Genomic DNA, 21618 nt, shown 5'->3' with positions numbered 1-21618 from the left:
GGACCTCTCATTAATTATAAATGCAAATGACAAAGCGACTAATATAAATTTTGTACCAGCCGGCTTTTTGTCTTTGTTAGAGGTAGAAAATGGGAGTAGAGGATGTGGATTCTATACTTTTTAACTTATTCAAGTCATTGTCACATGATAGTATTTGGTCTAGGTGACATATATTATTTGGGTTTTATATGATAAACTCCAAATCAGACAAAAGCTCGATAGTTATAGGGATGCCATTGTCAAGATGTGGGCAACTAGATGTCAGTTTATGAATTAAATTGGTACATGTAGTTTGCGAGATGGAACTCTACAAAAATAACGAAAACCTTTGTACCTACCGGTTTCTTGTCTAGCCTGGCTTTGATGTGAACAATGCTAGCTCGTTTAGGCTTTTTCTGTGGCCAGGGTTCTTTTAATATTACTATAGTTTAGTTGTTTTGTAATTTTTTAATCGGAACATATTATCTTATTCTATTCATTTCAGTCAAAATATTTTACAAGTATTCTAATAAATGCAAATGGACCTCTCATTAATTATAAATGCAGATAAAAAAAATTAAAAAGAATTTTGTACCAACCGGCTTCTTGTCTCTGTTATGGCTGGTGCACGCTGCAAACTAGTATATAAGCATGTGTCTGTGCAACTTCTCGAGCACAAGCAAAAGCAAACCAATAGCTAAGTTTTAGGATTGGGTATCCAAAAGACACAAAACTATCATGGCTTCTAGTCAGTTTAAATACGGTGTTCCAGTTTATACAAAATGCCAGCTTCACAATCACGCTGAAAAAGCCCAATATGTAACGCTGGATAGCCAGAAAGATTGGCATGGAAGTGGCGATGCCCCAAAAGCGATTCAAGATCAAACGCCCGGTGACTTTAAGCACAATGCAGATTCCACAGGATCAATTGGAAGTGTTGCATATGCAGGGACGGAGTTAGCTAATTTTTATTGTGAGGTCAAAAACGAAAAAATTAAAAATTTTTAAAATTAATATATTGAATTTAACCGATGATTAAAAAATTTATAATAAATAATAATTTTATATAACATTTAAATAAAAAAATTTAAAAAAATATTTATAATAGTTATTTAAGAAAATTGTGCTTGATGATGTTTTCTAGACTCAAATTCATCATTTAATATTTTTATTTATTTATATTTAAACTTAAAAAATAAAACATAAAACTATAAGGTATAAAATATAAATAATTAAATAAAAATACAAGATTTCATATAATAGTTAAATAATATAAATAAAAAAAAGATGAAAAAAAACTTTACCTCTTTTTAATTTTACACAATGATGGTGAGTGATCTCTGCCTTTCCTTTTTCAAACTCACAAGCTCATAAATCTCTTTTGAAGAATAAAGTGTGTTTCTATAATGAGTTACTAGAAAAGAGAAATAAAAATAAAAAGATAGAAAAAAGAAGAGAAAAAGAAAAAGAGAAAGAAATGTAGAGAAACTTAAATTAGAGTAAAATTAAGTAAGTTTATGAAGTTATTTTATTTTTTTATTTATATTAATTATTAAATAAAAAATTTATTTTGAATGAGTCATTAATAATATATAATTAATAAAAAGTTTCAAAAATTTTGAGAAGACTATTGATAAAATATATATAAGAAATAAATATTTTTAAAAATTTTGAAGGGCCGTGGTTGGCTTACCCGCCGCCCCTGTGCATATGCTCTCAGTAATGAGATTAAGTCGGTTGTTGCATGGAGCAACAAAGAACAACAACCGAACCAGGTATTCTATTAATTTATATATTGATATTTCCATAATATTTCGTTTTTAATGTTTATCTTAATTAAAAAGTTCCAACTTTTGAACATGTTCCAAATTCAATTGAAAACGAAACATTACGTAGACTTCAATGACTGATGCTGCAATTTGCTTTGTATTCATGGCATACGATAAAACCAACTCGGACCGTGTTCAACTTTGGAATATTGAAATCGATCTATTAATTACAGGTTTATACCAGATCCTTAAAGGCAGCGACGAAGTTGATTGGAAGCAGATCAAAGACAATCTTGACAAATCTTGGCAGCAAAGCAGCGACCTGGATAAATCAGGATACTCGTCAGAGGCTGTAATTGATGAAAACAACCCTGCTCCATCACTCAAGGCAACACTCAGGCCAGCTGTTTAAGCTGCAGGCTTTGCTTGTGGTAGTGAGGCTGTCAAAAATAAATACTAGTGGCAATATTGTGTGGTCTGCACTAGTACTACTCAAATAAATTTGACAGCCAACAGACTAGGATTTGCTACTAGCTAGTGTCCAATGTCTGCTTACTTTGTGTTTCGTATTGTGTGATCCAAAAATATTCCATGTCTATGGCTATTTCTAATATTCCATCATAATAAAAAATAGTTGATGTCACATCACATTCCTTAGTTAGACTAATTATACTAATTTCCTCACCTTCTATAATATGTTGAACAAAAGCAAAATAATTAACAAAGTCAGAATTTGTTGACAATCGCACTTCAAAAATTTACGAGAATTAACTGTTATATGTGTTCTTTTTCTTAACTTCGAAACATCAATGTATAAATTTTTTTTTGTTAGAAAAATAGTATCGCATGAATAATACTTTTTAATCATGTGTTTTTCATTGATTTTTCTAAAATTATTCATTTGAATTATATGTCAACTTTGGAGGTATGTTACAAGTTGATAAAAAAATTAGGTTAAAATAACTTAATTAATGTCGATAAAATTTTGTTTGATATAAATAATTCCTCCAACATCTAATTTGACTTGATTTTAATATTCGATGACTTGAACCCAAATGACATCATTTTGAAAAGGAAAAACAAAAAGTAATATATCCACAAAAACAGACCAAGCCCTACACAATGAAAACATGATATTAATGGACATGTGACTTGTTTTGGGAGTTAATGCATGATTAAACAAAAGAAAAGCTTTTCCCTCCCCCAATCTTCCAAGAAGATGGCCATCTAGTCACTGATGTTTCTCAAAGTAAAGTTCCTTCTCTTAAATACTTATTGCAATCTTCTTTTCAAATTACTCAAAAATCATATGAAGGATTTTTTTGCTTTTCACTATTTTATCAAATGTATTAACAAGCAAACTCTAGCCTTGTGTCAATAATTATGCAACAGTCTGTGAGCTAGTTTTTCATTTATCCCAAAGACTATACTTGCCAATTGAATTTTATCGCTGGTAAGATTCAATTACAATAAAATCAACTTCCCTATAATTCTCCTTGACAACGTATTCATCCTTAACATGCTAACGTGAGACCCATAGTTATACCAATTACAAACTTTCAAAGCACCATTTTCATTATAAAGAGAACTTATGCTATACATAAACAAGAAATATAACAATCCACTCATTTTTTAGTCTTGAATAACATTGATAATATTTAATATCAAAATTCAAATGAATTTGAAAATTGGTGTGTGTAGACGCTATTTCTTAGATATATGCTTTTATTTACGCATGTCATTTTATTTTATTTTATTTTTGTTATTCTATTTGAATCAAGCCCCACACCCAACTATTAATTTCAACCATGAAGCCCAATACCTGACCCAAAAGAAAACCCAAAAGCTAGTAAACAAAAAACCTCGAATCAAATCAGATTAAGTTAAATAAAAAAACAAAGTAAGTAACAGCTGGACGTCTGGCAGTGTGCGGGCGCAAATGCACCTTGCCAGACGGGAAAAAATGGCGTCTGGCAGAAAAAAGGGAGGATCCATTTAGCAACAAATAAATTCAGAAAACAGAAAGGCCCCAAGTTCTCTAGCCCAAGCTAGGTAAAAATCACACCCCTTTTTCTGTGATTTATTGTGTTTTGAATTGCTTGGGCTAAATGTATTTCTTGGTGATATACAACAAAGTTGAAAAAAATCTTAGCATAATACTCTAGAATTTTTAGATAATATTTTAGAATTTGGAAATTAGTGTGAGCAAAAATATAAAGATGAGAATAGTAGCAAATAAGCAAAAAAAATGTTTTTAAGGTAATTAGTTAAATTAATTTTTTTTAAAAAAAGGAAGAAATTGGATTTAGGGGAATGGCTATTAGAAATATATACAAAACACAAAATAAACTGTCTAATGAAATATGTTGATGTTGATAGATTTACAAGGATAGATAAAATATAAAAATATAAATGAATGAAATAAATGATAGGCTCAAATATGAATATAGATTAAATTAAGTAAAATTGGAAATTATTACGTTATTAGTGGGGTATTCTTGAATAAAAATATACAAAAGAGCATGGGAAATACGTATATGCTAGATTATAAAATGTATATTTAGTGAATAAGCCTAAAACAAAAAAAAAATCTTATGTCAAGTATTAAAAATGGTATAGTTAGTCAAATAATTATAATAAGATAGGTGTGAGAATTAACCTTAGAAAATTGAATTTTAAAATACCGTGATATTATCTATAGGTATAATACATACAAATGAACCGATGATGGGATCATTGGCTGGGACGCAAGGAGTCACAATCCCATATGAATTTTTCCTAGCCTTGAGAATTAAATTAGAATCCCACCAGTAAGATGGGAAGGTCCTAACTCTGAAATTTTAAGATTTTTAATTAAAATAAAATAAAAATTATTTTATAATAAATTAGCCCAAACATAAATACAAATATAATAAATATAAAAGAAAAAATGACCTATACTCATTTAAGTTGTTAAGAGATAAAGATAAAATTATAAAAATGATACTCATGATAATAATAAATAAACAAGTAGGTAAAATATTCAATGGTAGGAAATTTATAATGTAGAATATATTTAATATATAAAAGTTAAATATTTAGTTATGTGAAATATATAATAAATTTATAAATGATTATGAAAAAATTGAATAGGATAGATAATAAAAAGATATATACATAAGTAAGGTGAAATATTTTACTTCAAGGCCATAGGGGTTAGGTAAAAAAAAAAGAGGAATATCTATATATAGTAAGATGGATAAACCCCAAAATAACCAAGATAACATAAAAAAATTTCATAATATACATATTTATAGAAAGAAATGATAGAAAAGGGAAGTCTTAAGGAAATAAAAAATATATATGAGAATTTAAAAAATAAAATAATGAATTTCGTAAGTATAGCATGCATCATTATTGCATCGTATCATAACATATGAATACTTATGCCAGTGACACGGCATAAAGGGAATATGTGACACGGTAAGGTAAGAATATATGACACGGTTTGGAGGGAATATGTGAGATGACTTGGTAAGAATATTTGACATGCCAGTGTGAGAATGTGACATGCCATAGTGTGAATATGTGACACTCCATGATAAGAATATGTGACACAACATGGTAAGTATATGTGACACGATTGTGACATGGTAGGGTTCAGAGTTTGTGACATATAGTATTCATTTGGTAATAGGAAAATAACTTACTAGGAGAAAATTTTTTCTATGTAAAATATTTTATAAGAAAATTTAATGTTTTCTATTGTTTAGATAAATTGTCAAAAACATTTTTCTATTGTTTGGATCATCTTGTGGAAAATATTTTCCACCATCATTGGTAGAGTTATTTGGGTGTTGAAAGGATAAATAAGAGTTGATTACAAAACAATTGTGCCATTTGGTTTTCACATTAAAATTAAGAATGAGAATGAAAAAGAAAAAAATCAACACTAATATTTTCCAATGTATCTAACCACCTATTTTATGTGTCCTTTTAATATTACTTAGGTTATTTGTTGTGTAATTTTGTAAAGGGAACATATTATCTTATTCTATTCATTTTAGTCAAAATATTTTTCAAGTTAATTCTAATAAATGCAAATGGACCTCTCATTAATTAATTATAAATACAAATGACAAAGGGACTAATATAAATTTTGTACCAACCGGCTTCTTGTCTTTGTTGTGGCTTGTGCACGCTGCAAACAAGCGTTCAAGTGTGTGGAGGCCCTGTTCTATCCTCCGCCTATGCGTCTGCAACTTTTCGAGCAGTGTTAAATTCATAAGTTCACATCTCTACTATCTTTGCTTTTCCCATCATACATCTGAACACCTTAGCGATCCTATTCAATAGAAAGGGAGAGAACGACACCTTTGCCTCAATCCACTTTGTAATTAGAACGTTGGTTCTTTTAGCGAGTTGAAAGTTAGAAGCAAACAACGATCAAAAGAGCAACACAATGGACATGTGGCTTGTTCGGGAGTTCAGGCTCGATTAGAGGTAGGAAATGGGAGTAAAGGATGTGGATTCTATGCTTTTTACTTATTCAAGTCATTGTCGCATGATAGTATTTGGTCTAGCTGACATATATTATTTGGGTTTTATATGATAAACTCGAAACAAGACAAAAGCTCGATAGTTATAGGGATACCATTGTCAAGCTCGATAGTTATAGGGATACCATTGTCAAGATGGGGACAACTAGATGTCAGTTTATGAATTAAATTGGCACATGTAGTTTCCGAGATGGATCTCTACAAAAATAACAAAAACCTTTGTACGTACCGGTTTCTTGTCTAGCCTGGCTTTGATGTGAACAATGCTAGTTCGTTTAGGCTTTTTCTGTGGCCAGGGTTCTTTTAATATTACTATAGTTTAGTTGTTGTGTAATTTTGTAAACGGAACATATTATCTTATTCTATTCATTTTAGTCAAAATATTTTACAAGTATTCTAATAAATGCAAATGGACCTCTCATTAATTATAAGTGCAGATGAAAAAAATAATAATAAGAATTTTGTACCAACCGGCTTCTTGTCTTTGTTATGGCTGGTGCACGCTGCAAACTAGTATATAAGTATGTGTCTGTGCAACTTCTCGAGCACAAGCAAAAGCAAACAAATAGCTAAGGTTTAGAGATCTGGTATCCAAAAGACACAAAACTATCATGGCTTCTAGTCAGGTTAAATCCGGTGTTCCAGTTTACACAAAATGCCAGCTTCAGAATCATGCTGGAAAGGCCCAATTTGTAACGCTGGATAGCCAGAAAGATTGGCATGGGAGTGGCAATGCCCCGAAAACGATTCAAGATCAAGCGCCCGGTGACTTTACTCACAATGCAGATTCCGCAGGATCAATTGGAGGTGTTGTATATGTTCTCAGTAATGAGATTAAGTGGGTTGTTGCATGGAGCAACAAAGAACAACAACCTAACAAGGTATTCTATTAATTTATATATTGATATTTCCATAATATTTCGTTTTTAATGTTTATCTTAATTAAAATGTTCCAACTTTTGAACATGTTCCAAATTCAATTGAAAATGAAACATTACGTAGACATCAATGACTGATGCTGCAATTTGCTATCAATGACTGATGCTGCAATTTGCTTTGATTCATGACATACAATAAATCCAACTCGGACCATGTACAATTTTGGAATATTGAAATCGATCTATTAATTGCAGGTCTATACTCAGATCTTTAAAGCCAGCGACGAAGTTGATTGGCAGCAGATCGCAGACAATCTTGACCAATCTTCGCAGCAAAGCAGCGATCTGGGTAAATTGGGATACTCGTCAGAGGCTGTAATCGATAAAAACAACCCTGCTCCATTACTGAAGGCAACACTCAGGCCAGCTGCTTAAGCCGCAGGCTTTGCTTGCGGTAGTGAGGCTGTCAAAAATAAATGCTAGTAGCAATATTGTGTGGTGTGCACTACTACAACTAAAATAAATTTGACAGCCAGCAAACTAGGATTTGCTACTAGCTAGTGTCCAATGTCTGCTTACTTTGTATTTCGTACTGTGTGATCCAAAATATTCCATGTCTATGGCTATTTCTGGTATTTCATCATAATAAAAAATAGTTTATGTCACATCAAATTCCTTAGACTAATTATACTAATTCCCTCACCTTCTCTAATATGTTGAACAAAAGCAAAACGATTAACAAAGTCAGAATTTGTTGAAAATTTAACTTGAAAAATTTTATGAGAATTAATTGTTTTATGTGTCTTTTTTCTTAATTTCGAAGATATCAATGCATAATTTATTTTCTTTATTAAAAAAATAGTATCGCATGAATAATATTTTTTAATCATGTGTTTTTCATTGATTTTTTTAAAATTATTCATTTGATTTATATGTCAACTTTGGAGGTATGCTACAAGTTGACAAAAATTTGAGTTAAAATAACTTAATTAAGATCGATATAATTTTATTTGATATGAATAATTCTTTCAACATCTAATTTGATTTGATTTTAAAACTCAATGAGTTGAACTCAAATGACATCATTTTAAAGAGAAAAAAAGCAAAAAATAATATATTCACAAAAACAGACCAACCCTTACATAATGAGAACAAGATATTAATGGACATGTGGCTAGTTTTGGGAGTTAAGGTACGATTAAATAAAAGAAATGTTTTCCCTCCTTCTATCTTCCAAGAAGATGGCCATCTAGTCACCGATGTTTCCCAAATTAAAGTTCCTTCTCTTAATACTTATTTCACTCTTGTTTTCATATTACCCAGAAACCATATGAAGGTGTTTTTTGCTTTTCACTATTTTATTAGTGTGTTATCAAGCAAACTCTAGACTGGTGTCAATAATTATGCAACAGTCTATGAACTAGCTTTTGCATTTAACCCAAGGACTTGTCAATTGAATTTTATTGCTGGTAAGATTCAATTATAGTAAAATCAACTTCCTTGTAACACTCCTTGACAACTTCATCCTTAACATGCCAACATGGACCCAGTAGTTGTACCAAATTACAAACTTTCAAAGCACCATTTTCATTACAAAGAGAGCTTATGCTATACATAAAAGAGAAATATAACAATTCACTCATTTTCAATCTTCAATCATATCATTAATATTTAATATCAAAATTCAAATGAATTTGAAGATTGTTGTGAAACTTTTTATTAACTATTTATTTTTCTACATACAGATTGATAAATTGGATTGGCCAACTTGATTCATTCACTTTAACTATAATCATTTTTAAAGTATTTAATCCAACAATTTTGACTGTTGTTGGGTTGTTTGAAGACAGTTGCATCTATCTCAATCAATTAGTCAACTTAACACGTCTTTCAACACCTAATCTAGCCACCATGATTAAAATATGTTTTAAATTTTATATATAATATATATATATATATATATATATATATATATGACACTATCATGTCAATAAGCTGACTCTTGTTTTAGAGCTTTGTAAGTGTTGTTAAGATTTTACACTATTAAAATTTTTTTAGGTACAAATTACAAATTAGAGAAAGACTCAATCTAAGATCTCTATTCAAATCACAACACCTTTTTACCATATTAAACCTATTGATATTATTATTAAATAGTTTACATTAATTTTTCAAAACGAAACGTGGGTTTCATCCATAAACAAAATTACTGTCGGAGGAGAAGAACAATATGAATTTGCTATTGAAGCATGAAGGAGAATTACTGGACTTAAAAAGCCTAAGAGACGCTTGCAATGTAGAAATTGAAGTTGGAGAACTATTGTTAAAGATTGTGTGAAAGCCCAAGTAGAGATAATTCATGGAAACCATGACTCCTTACACCAATTGCAAAAGGTCTTGAGGCCAGTGAAGCCATCGAAAGAATTGATAGATATGGACTTGTTCTTGGTAGCTGCATGGGCATGTCTTTGGGCTGGACTTGGCTTTCGGTTTTAATTTTGTTTTCCCAATTAATCTTTTCCTGTTGTCATTCTTTTTCTAAGACCAAAGGTTGAGGAGTTTGGTATAAGATTCATGTCAAAGTGACCATATGTTAAAAACTCAAAATTGAGCTTAGATTATCAACTTTTTTTTGTCATGATATATAATAAAAAAAACCTAAATCAACTTCAATATTTTTTTATCAAAATTTATATTGCTAATTTCAATAGAATCACCCTTGATATTTTAGTGAGATATGAATTTTAACTATAATTATACTTTTTCTTTCTTGTAAGATTTCTCCATTTTATTTATTTTTTATTTTCCATTTTTTTAGCAATATAAAGATACCTAATCATTTTGTTTTCTTAATTATATAATTTAATCATTCTCCATTAATACCAAAAAATATAGGTGCATTGATTAAGGATGAGCAAGGATCTAATTAGGTCATCTATGAACCACTCTAGACCAATGGGCTTGGGTCAATTTTATGCTAGGTTTGTAACTTGACCGGTGGTTCATAAGCCAAATTCTTTAGGATCTTATGATGGTCATGGTCCTAGACGTTAAACATCGACCTATCTCAAAATGATGGATTGAACTGTTGAATCAAGTTTTGGATCGATTTTAGAATAATATTCATTTTAAAAATATATACGAAATAAAATAAATATTTATAAATTGTAAACCTTCAACTCATAAAAAGAATGCATTTTTAAACCTTTGAATTAAAGAGTTAATTAAAATGTTTATATCAAATACACATAATAGTATAAAAGTAAAGAAAACAAGCTACCAATAATATTAAATAAAACATTAAGCCTTTAAAATACTCGAACATAACAATAAATGAATTATAATGAGAATTGTAACATAGATGTACAAATTTGCTTATAGTTTTCATGAATTTGTACATTTTTCTATTATAATTTACATTTATGATAGTGGAATAGTATTGCTTTAAATATTATTTCTTAAAAAAGTATAAGGTATAAAGTTGAACCAAGATCATACTAAACTATACAGTTGATCCTAAGATTGGTCCTATAAAACATTGAGTGGTCCACGATCCCAACTGAGGACTGCCCAAAAGGGCCATGCTCACATAGCATTAATAAAATCATTTCTAAAAATAAAAAAAATTATATTAATACAATTTCAACGTATAACTTTTATAATAATTGTAATTTGGCATTTTATGAATTATAATGACTTATAAAAACATTTTTAAGAGATGACAAATTATGACTTAACAATGTATTAAGTATGAATTCTAAAACCAATATGAATAAGTTACTTCCAATTTCAAGGAGTAGGTTTGGTTTCGAGTGTCACATTCAACATGTAATACACTCGAAACATGGATACACATGAATCCTACACAAACCAAATAAGACTAGACAAGCAAATCTCGCCAATGTCTTGGACTCCCCCAAGTTCCAACTTTAGTCAAATAAAAGTCCATGCTCCAATGTTTGATGTCAAACACATGGGAAGTTGGACCCAAAGCAATAAAATCTTTGATTGTGAGGAGTTTCATGTGGAAGGGTATCCTCTTTGAACTTCTAAACCAAAGCAAATCAACTAAAACAATTTGAGTAAAGAATATTCAAGATCATTAACTAATGGAATATAAAATAATGAAGGAATCAATATAATAACATTTTATGACTTAAATTAATGGGCTGCTGACAAAGACTTAATATTTGAAACCATGTAACCACATTTCAAAATTCATTATCAAAAGTTCAAAATTATATTTTTTTTATTAGGTTCACAAAACATTACATTGAATATTTATTGTTTGCATTTAATGTATAGACCTTAAAAAAAGTTTCACAATGATTTTTTTTAGTATTTATTTGTTTCCATAAATAATTTCCATCAAAGATTAAACAATAATTTATTAAGTGATATATATTGAAAAGAATCTATTATTTAAAATAAAAAATTAATAATTATTGAGTTCTCAACATCAATTGCTCGTGTTTGGTATATAAAACATAACTTTATATAATATCCAAATAGGATAAAGCACGTCTTACCTTGATTTAAAAGTTCAAGTAATCTATTAATCTCAAATTTTATTAAAGAAAAAAACCCATACATCTTATTCATCAATTGAATAATTTATTTATTTTTTATTTTTATTGTGAGTGTTTTAATAAAATATAAGATGTGTACCTCGTTTAACTTAGTTGGTAAAACGTAAGGCTCTTAATCTTGTGATCGTGAGTTCAAGTCCAATGGTAGATGTTTATTATAAATTTTGGATATGCACCGAATATCATCAAAAATGAGTGAAAATAGTACTAAGATGAATGAACTATATAAAGAGATTGGTTCACATTCGATGCATCTTCAAGGATACGAAGCAAGTAGGCATTGACATGGCACCCAACTTGTAAAAATACGTATCAACAAAATCAAATGAAATGAAATTGATGTCAAATGGAACTCACCTATCATTGTCTATGTGTGTGTCGGACGCGCCAGCGTTGAAAGGCTTCACACTCCATCCATTGAACCAAGACGGTTTCATACGACTATGCTGTCGTCTCCAAGACAAGCCTTTGCCCCTTTCACCCAGCATTCTTGGATTTTGGGAGCATCTTTCATATTCTTTCTTCATTTTTTTATTTCAATTATTTTTTTTTAATATCTCATCGTATCTCCTTCTTTTCTTGGGTGCATGTGGGTGAGAATGAGATGGTTTTATTATTTTTTTTAATAGACAAGATGGTTTTGTTCGAGCAAGTAAAACATTGCTGCTTGTGGTTTTTGGGATTGAGTTAATTATTCAAAATATAAGTCATAGTGTTTTGTTATTTTATTAAGTTTAATATGTAATTAGTCCATATTCTTTGTCAAAGTAATGGATTTAATTCATATATAATATTTTTTTTAAAAAAAAAATCTTTACATTTTTTAAAATGAACAATATCAATCAAATCATTAATGTTGTTAAAATGTTTTCATTATTTATATTGACATGCTTTTGATTGTATTGATATGGTATTGAATTTGATTACCTGACATTTAAGAATGATGCAATAAATATGTTAATGTGTTGTTAACTGTTTAAATCCAATTTGCAATCTCTATAATCAACTCTGGCCTATGGTGAATCATCCCTAATTCAAATTTGAATTTAAGTATTTTAAAGATTTTTTAAAGTATGTCAAGTTAGTATCAATATCATATATGTGTATAACGAATCCAATTGTTTGATATGTTTCTTTTGAGTATGACTTTTTAATATCTTATTGGTACACCGCTTCTCATAAATCCTCTTAAAGATAGTCCTTCGATTTTGTTAAATGATATTATGAAAATTTCATTCTCACACGCTATTTTAACATGCATGTGCTATTTTTATTTCTTTCTAAAAAAAATAATAAACTAAACAAATTGTTTTGAGAGTATGACAATTCTCTCTCTGTCTCTTTTCTCTTTTTAAAAAATTGGGGTGATTACTGATTTTAAATAGGTTTTAATCAATTGTGTGGCAACTGAGGTTTCAAATTCATTTACTAAAGTGAGGGGGGAGGGGGAAAAGATAGAGAGAGAGAGAGAGAGAGAGATATTTGAAACATTTTTTACACATGATTATGGTGGCTATAAGGTTAAAGTCGTGTTAGACTGTTTTATTGACTAGGATAAATGCATGGCAGCTATTACTTGGAATTTGCAAACAACTCAACAAATCCAAATTGTTGGATTAAATACTTTGAATATTGATTTTACCTAATTAAAGGTGAATTGAATCAAGTTGGCCAATCCCAATTTTGCCCCATATGCAATGTTTAGAAGAAAAATGGGAATTTCCACATCTTCATTGTGTTGTTGCCTCGTTGGCAATTCTCATGAAGTTCCGTCCTTGGCTTTGCAAAAGTAAAACAATGGACGGAAATCAATTGTCAAGAACTTTCGTCCTTGCCTTTGTAAAGTAAATAATGGACGGGAAACCAATTTCTCATTGTTATAAACGTGGGAAATCAAAATTGTATGTATTTGTGGAATCGCCTTTACGTCCTACTCCCAATCAGTTTGTCCTATATCAAGTAAAATTTTACTCCAATTTTACTACTTGGTATCATGTGCCTAAAGAAAAAGCCTATGTGGGAATACACTTTCCAACCTTGAATTGAATTCAGATTGAAGATTTTATCAAAATAGGAACTGTTTTTGAAAGGAAAGTTTTCATTTCAAATCAATGGCTTTCATGTACAGTTCATTATTTTTTTTAATTCTTATTAAAATTGAGTAAAAATTTGAAAATTAACGTTTTTTTTATTTTATTAAAATTTATTAAAGGAATTGTATCGATTTTTGTCCCTTTATTATGGTGAGAGATCGAATTTAATCCTTATAAATATATATTGTATTTAGTCAAATTTTTATATTTTTATTTAAAGTAAAATAAACTTTCATTATTAATAGTTGATTAACTATTGATAATAAATATATTACACGTCATTTTATGTTATTTGAATTAACGTGACATGTTGATATGTCATAATAAATTATGACTTGATATGTTGATGTGGTATGTTAACATTTCATCCTTCATTTTAATATCATGTGTATATAAAATTATAAGTAACATTTTGATTAATGATAATATATTAATTATTAATTATAATAATTTATTTGATTAAAAAAAATAAAAAAACTTGATTGAAGCCAACCGAGTTTTTTTAAATGGTTTAGAAACTTGTTAAAACATTATGCTATTTATTTATTTTGTTTGTGTCTTAATTTTTTATTTACACTTTTGAATACATTCTCATTTTAAAAAAAAAAGGGGAAACTCCAGCATGGGTCATGAAAACAGCTAACCAAAGGACTTTACAACCAATCATCTCACTTTGAGACAAAAAGAATAAATTAAATTCCACTCATCATAAAATCCTATATTATTATATAATAATAATAAAATAAACATTTCTTATTATATTATTTAAAACCTTTTCCAAATTTCTTTTTAATCCCCACACAAATAACAACCAAAGAGGACAAAAAAACAAAGACCAAGGCACAAACCAACTTGCAAATTTTTCTCTTTTTTTTTAATTTCAATAAAACCCACTAAACTGTTGAGAACAGTTAATTTATATAAAAAATTAATTTTATAAATTAAAAAAAATGTGAGCCAAAAAGAGATCAGCTGAGTATATATTGGGATCTGTCTCCTTGATTCTGTCTGACACAGAGCAAGACCCGATTCCAGATTTCCTGCTCCGTTAATCAACGGCTGAGATTCATTTCACCCATCTTACCTCCGTATATATATTACCTCTCTCCTTTCTTTACCCTTGAACCTCTCACCATTTTCACTTCCAGAGATTTCTCTCAAGCTTTCAAACCCTTTCGTCCTTCCGTTAATATTCTTCCGGAACCCCATTTCGGTTTCGTCCATATTCTCCTTTTGGGCTTGAATATTTGGGTCGCAGAACGCCTTTTGGCGGGAAATGATAAGAGTTTTGAGGGTAGCAAGGTTGGAGAAGAAGAGCGATCGTGCGATGGTGAAGTGTTTTGGGGCTTTCGGGGTAGGGGGATTGCTACTGCTGGCGGCGTTGGCGGCGTCTATGGTGTTTCTTCCGTTGATGTTGCCGCCGCTACCTCCTCCGCCGCTGATGCTTCTGTTCTTTCCCGTCGGGATCATGGCGGCTCTCATGTTCTTGGCGTTTTCCCCGGCGGAGGCGGTTGGGAACGTCGTTCTTCATGCTGTGTGAGGAAAATGTTAAAAATGTGGTTTCGTAGGAAGGTGGTCGGCAGTTCGGTGCGGCGGCTGAGGGCTGTGCTGAGTCTTAGATGTTGATTTTGATGACCATATATATATTTGTATAACATTTACACACTTTTTTTTTAATTATTTGTTTGAGAAAGAGAACTACAGAAAGTATAAACAGCAAAGTGCAAATTAATTGTGAATAATTTCTCTTTTCTTTTTTGCTTGCTCCTTTATTGTTAAAATAAACATTTATTTTTTAAAATTTTTAAATTTTTAAATTTATTTATTATCGAGAGGGTAATATTTAATTTATCAATAGTGTATCAAATATAAGCGATTAATCTTTTTAGTTATGGTTCAGGGTTTATATTAATACAAAATCAGGTTATAAATTCTATATATTATTATCACTTTATTAATAAATAGATTTAAAAGTTAAAGATCCCTCAAAGTAAATATTCCTAATTTTAAAAGATATATTTTGAGAGATTTTTGAATTTTTATGTTTTTATATCTCACATTATTATCGATGGAATTATCAGTTTATTGACGAAATATGATTCCGAATCATCATCAAAACCAACTTATAGTCGAAATAGTCATTTCCATTGACAATTTTGTAGGGCCGGCGTTAGCATAAAGTCACCAAAGCCCTTTCTTTAGGTCTCATAATTTTATAGGCTTTATCATTTTATATAATATAATTAATTATATTAAATATATCAAAATTAAAATAATTAATAAAATATTTTTTAAATGAAGTATTTATTAAATATTTATTTTTATCTCTTATTAATTCTTAATTATTTATATCACTTCCTCACTTATATAAAAATCAAAATAATTAATAAAATTACATATTCTTTAACTTTTTCAATTATGTTCCTAATAAATTTTTATTTTTTAACCCTTCCTAATTTTCATAATGTTAATAATTTTTAATTTTTTTTTTATTTTCAATGAACGTAATATGTTTTTAATGATTGCCAACTAACAATAATTGTTTTTAATTTCAATGAAAAAAAACTCATCTAAATTTTTAAGCGTTTTAAACTTTTAAAAATACTAAGCTACCTCTATAATTCCATAAATAAATTATCGATAGAACTTACCAATAAACGTCACCCTATTCCAACCAATCAAAATATCGATAGATTAGATGATTAACTGATTGAATCTATGGACAAAATACTCTATCAAAGATTTATCAAAAGATTGACTTTTACTAACTGTAGTATCTTTAACTAAATATTATGCATTTTTAATTACAGGTAAATTAGTTTACCCTTTATTGGATAAAGGTGTTCAATTTTATAGTATTTACTAAACGATACTTTGTAATTAAATGATTATATATATATGCATATATATATATTATTCATTAATATTACATCAAATATAAACTCCCAATGAATTAGGTAACGAGATATCATACTTTAAAAAGAAAAAACGAAAGACCCAAGAAAAGCTAGAGAGCCGCCAAATATAGAATAGAATCTTTTGGAAGCAAAGAGTCAAAGTAGGGGGTTTGGTTTGTAATTGGTATTCAAAATGGTTCATCCTTCTTCAAAAGGTTATGGACCTCCTGGGAATATGACTGAATCACAAAAGGATTAAATATCGAAAATGGGACCCTATTTCTCCAGCACCCTAAATAAATTCATTGCATGGGTCCGTTACATATTCATGGACTTGAAAGATTTTCAATTGGATTTTACTTCCAAGTGGCTTAGTCTAGGATTAAACTGCCACTATTGATAATGATGTCTCTATTTGATAAATTATATAGAGGATTAAGATATAACATTCAACTCTTTTTTGTCCTAACTTTGTCGTAAAATATTTATATTATTCAATTAAATAGTTAAGAAAATTAATTATAAACCTACGTCTGGATTTTTTTCCCTTCATGTAATGCATGAACTCGCAATCTAAACATAGCTATCAAATGAAAGTTTTGAGTCTCATGCATGTATTATGTACTAAAAAATTATTTGAGTTCATATTCACGTCATGATCCATATATTTATTGTAAAAATTTTGAATATTAATAAAATTGAAAAAGAAAAGAAAAATCATAGAAAATAAATGAGCTAATTATAAGTCAAAAAATTTATGTATGAGTGTGACTCAATCAATAAATAGTCCTATGTTCATCGAATGATAATGTTTGGACCTACTTTGAAGTGGCGATGGGTTGTTTTCGCAGCCTGATGACGACTTAGAAGGTTCAACATGAATTATTTGACATCATCTCTGATGGAAAGATTATTAGAAAAGAGAGAAAAAGGAATTTTCACAACTTAGAACTCAATTTTGATTAATTTAGTATGCATTTTTATACTCGATTGGATAAAAAAAATTTCGTAACGAAAATTGAAATTTATTGTTCATTCTGGTGATTGTTGTCACGTAAAAAAAATTACACATGTTTGTTGATGTGTAATTTAATTTCGATCAAAGTTTTACTTATTTATGATATTTTTAAGATGAATAAACTTATACGCCAGTAATTGAGTTTGTTATCTCTACGAGTTTAGGGTTTTTACATATTTATTTAATAATTATATTAATTTAACAAATTCTTTGATTATAATATTCACATATATCCGAGTATTTAGTTCATTGATTGGTACATAATCTTCTACTTAAAAAGTAAAGTTTGAATCCCCTCTTTCCAATTAAAAAAAAAACCTAATGAATATAAGATAATCATGTTAATTTAACAATTTCTTTAATTATGATCTAATGAATATGAGATAATCTTCTAACCTTGCTTGTAAAATTCAAAAATTTCACAGTCAATATATTATATATATAATATAAAATAATTCACATAATTTTAAAAAATCCCTAAACTAGTTTAAAAAATTCAAATAAATTATTCTTTTATTTTGTTTATCAATCTCTTAAATTTTTATTTTAAATCAAATAATATCAACTAATGGTAGAGTAATTATCATTAATCAAAATATTATTTATTATTTTTATATCCACGTGACGTTGATATGAAAAATGAAATATCATATTACCATAATGTTATGCCATAACAACATGCCATATTATCATTAACTATATCAATATTACGTGATATAAAATGATAAGTAATATTTTTATTAATAATAATTAATCAATCGTTAATCCTAAAACTCTGTTTAAATTAAAAAAAAGATTTGATTAAAGACAATACAGAATAAATATTTATTTAAATTTTTTTTATATATTATGTCAATAAATTTTTAATATTTTAACCTTTCAGAAAACTCCAATGGATTGGCTTGTTTTTTAGCATTTGTCTCTTTCAACTCTATCAATCGTTTCAAGATCCAACCAAATGAAGACTACAATCTCGAATATTCCCCTACCAACAACTTGTGTGCTATGAATTTAGATCTATTTCTGCAAGTTGTGCTGCCACACCAGATCTTGGCTGATGCAATCTCTGCTGGTATCTTGAAATTATGGATTCATCTTCTTTTTAAAATCATGGCTGATCTTAATATAAGGAACATCTTGCCTTGAAAATTCTATGAGGGCAGGAAATTCCATTGTAACATTGATTTGGCAGCATAAAAACAGTGTAAATTATGACACATTAGCAATATTCTTAAACCAGACACAGTCCAGGGTAATAAAAGAGTTTTAAGGCTGTAAGCAACTGGGACTTTGGAACTACTTGAAAGGATTTGAATGTCTTTGGATCAGATAGCACATATCTTAGGAGACAAAACATATGTCATCGAGCCAAGATTTCCAAGAATCAAAACAAGAGTGACCTACTATTAGTACTAGTACTACTATAATATAATCAATTCGATTAGAGATATCGTCCAAAAGGTTATGAAATCTTAGGAAAAAGAATAAGTCTTTGCCATGCCATCTATACACCAAAAAATGGTTTTACTCCATTCAAAAGGTTTGGTACAACATGATACAACTTTGGAACTACATTATGCATCAAATCGGCACCGAGAAGATATGTATTAACACTTGGAAGCAAAATCCAGCACCTTGGCAGTAAATAATCAATCTTGCTCTTCTTCACATTTCATTATCTAGGATATCCCGCATCATTTGTATTGGAATGAGGCCCTCAGTTCGGATTGCCTCTTTGTTTGGATCAGGGCTGATGAAGAACAGAGTAGGCAGCCCTCTAACCTGGTTCACAAGAATGTCAAGTTCTAGTCAGTTCACACTATACTAAACTGACAGGAAGATTTACAGTCAATTTGACCTAAAATGGTAATTAGCCCCTTTAGTTGGGTGAATGGTCGCTGCCATATCAGAATAGGTACAATAGAAACAAACATTGAAACGGAGGGGGCAAAGGAGAACTTAAGAAATAAACATTACTTCCAAATTACCTGCATATCATGCGCAAATTCATACTCATCATCAGTATCAACTTTGACAATAATTGCATTGTTCTCATACTCCACTGCTAGCTGTAAAAAAAAAATACATATAGATTGAGAGATTATCCTCAACTCCAAACTAGATCAAACAAATCAAGCTGGTGCTACAAGTTCACCATAACCAACTATTCCAAACCATTTCACCATTGGTTAATGAGTATGCGTTTCAGTGAATTAAATGCATTAATCTAATTCAGAATCTAGGTGACCCCAAACTTTTTATAAGTAAAGCAACCAAACATAAAAGGCAAACCCCAGTCTGATACAACTGAATGCCTGCAGCTAATTAGAGAAGATATAGATCAAAGAGCTACTTAAGCTTTGCATGGTGATCATAAGTAACTTTGTTCTAGGACAACATATTTAAGGACAGTGTTTTTGTCACTTCTTAGAAAGAGGCATCACAAAGTATTTAGAATATATAGAACCTATTTTTCATAACTATAATGTAATTGAGAATTATCAGCAAGCGTTTTACTTGTGCATTAAATGCAAATTTAGAATATATAGAATCTATCTTTCATGACTGTGATGAAACTGAGAATTGTGAGGAAGCATTTTACTTGAGCATCAAATGCAAAATGTCAGCATCAATGCCATTTTCAGGATCTACTTTCCCAAAAAATCAAGTTAATACTATGTTCAGAAATGATAGATTCCGAAAATGGTTGGGGAAAACTTACGACAACATCATGTTTTTAACAGAAAATTCTGCAGAACAAAATGTCAGAAGGTCTCTTCTCCTTTAATTCTACTATAGAAGGCTACTCTCTGGGAGAGAAAGCAGTGTCCCATACCTTACTGGAACTCTGGATACAAATGGGTGTCCTGTACCATACTCATCTTATATCACAGAGTTTCTCCAATTACAAAGAGCGCACATGTATATCTAAACCTCTTAGATTTGGAGTTGCTTCCCACTGCCCATCATTTTTCCTCTTTAGTTTTCAGCTATAGTCTAGTGCATTGGCCTGTTTCTAGTCCTCTTAGGGTCCAACAAACTGAAAACTACAAAGCAGTCCGAAATATTCCTTACCAACAACTTATACTATGAATTTAATCTATTTGTGCAAGTTCTGCAGCCAGACCAGATCTTGGCTGATACAATCTCAGCTAAAATCTTGAAATCATGGGTTCATCTCCTACTAGTTTGTTGACGTCAGATTTAACTCTTATTTTCACTCTTATTCTTATGATCCTACATCCAAAGCCAGTTCCTACTATGATCATGAAGTTCAATCCTTGTAACTATAAGCATTAGTAAAATAGCAGTTGGGTTATTTTTGGGCTTTTTATCGCAAAATTTGTAAAATCAGGATCAAGAATTCAGTCTTTTTAACCATAAGCATTGGTACAATTGAAGATAAGATAAGATACAAACCACAATGGTACTTTATTCTTCAGAACGGGAAAAACCACACTTATCCACTGATTCTATCTATTTGAACTCAAGGCAAACTTAACATAAGTTCAAGCCTAGTCAGAATATTCTCTTAGAATGATTCTAGAGGCCTAGGATTTAATTGCATATTCATGACGGGTGATGAAAGGCTACCTCCATTACATATCCTAAGCTTGAGGAGAAACGAAAACAAATTTAAACTCAAACATACAACTTTAACATTTTGTTCTGCATTGTTACAGACTGCAAAATAATTTGAAACTGAAAAGATTCTCGCCTCAACCAACTGGGACAGAAGTTTTAACTAGTAGCCATCCTATCATATTCATAATAATCCACAGTTATCAAATGCAAATAACCAAAGAGGAAACTGACTAAATAAGCTTACCATTTCAAGTTCTTGAGTCATCAAAACG

The 21618-nt window shown here is 29.8% G+C and overlaps 2 protein-coding genes across 2 annotated transcripts in view; one reads left to right on the top strand and one right to left on the bottom strand.

The window, feature by feature from the left end:
- The first annotated feature begins 6822 nt into the window (after window positions 1–6822).
- On the top strand, window positions 6823–7836 carry LOC110428444 (uncharacterized). The gene is made up of 2 exons (XM_021444274.2): window positions 6823–7167; window positions 7420–7836. Exons 1-2 carry the CDS (start codon window positions 6898–6900, stop codon window positions 7597–7599), a joined length of 450 nt encoding a protein of 149 aa, XP_021299949.1. The 5' UTR covers window positions 6823–6897; the 3' UTR covers window positions 7600–7836.
- Window positions 7837–19144: 11308 nt separating this feature from the next.
- LOC110428442 (Thioredoxin z) overlaps window positions 19145–21618 on the bottom strand; it is a 3390-nt gene continuing 916 nt past the window's right edge. The window contains exons 2-4 of the mRNA XM_021444273.1: window positions 21591–21618; window positions 19750–19830; window positions 19145–19543 (exon numbers count right to left, since the gene is read on the bottom strand). The exon at window positions 21591–21618 is cut by the window's right edge and continues 95 nt beyond it. Coding sequence (XP_021299948.1) covers window positions 19427–19543; window positions 19750–19830; window positions 21591–21618 — 226 coding nt within the window. The 3' untranslated portion in view covers window positions 19145–19426. The remainder of the gene's footprint in view (window positions 19544–19749; window positions 19831–21590) is intronic.

Source organism: Theobroma umbraticum, unplaced genomic scaffold, assembly GCF_002168275.2.
Source record: "Theobroma umbraticum cultivar Fairchild unplaced genomic scaffold, ASM216827v3 scaffold_115.0, whole genome shotgun sequence".
NCBI lineage: Eukaryota > Viridiplantae > Streptophyta > Magnoliopsida > Malvales > Malvaceae > Theobroma > Theobroma umbraticum.
This window is presented reverse-complemented; position numbering and strand designations above follow the sequence as displayed.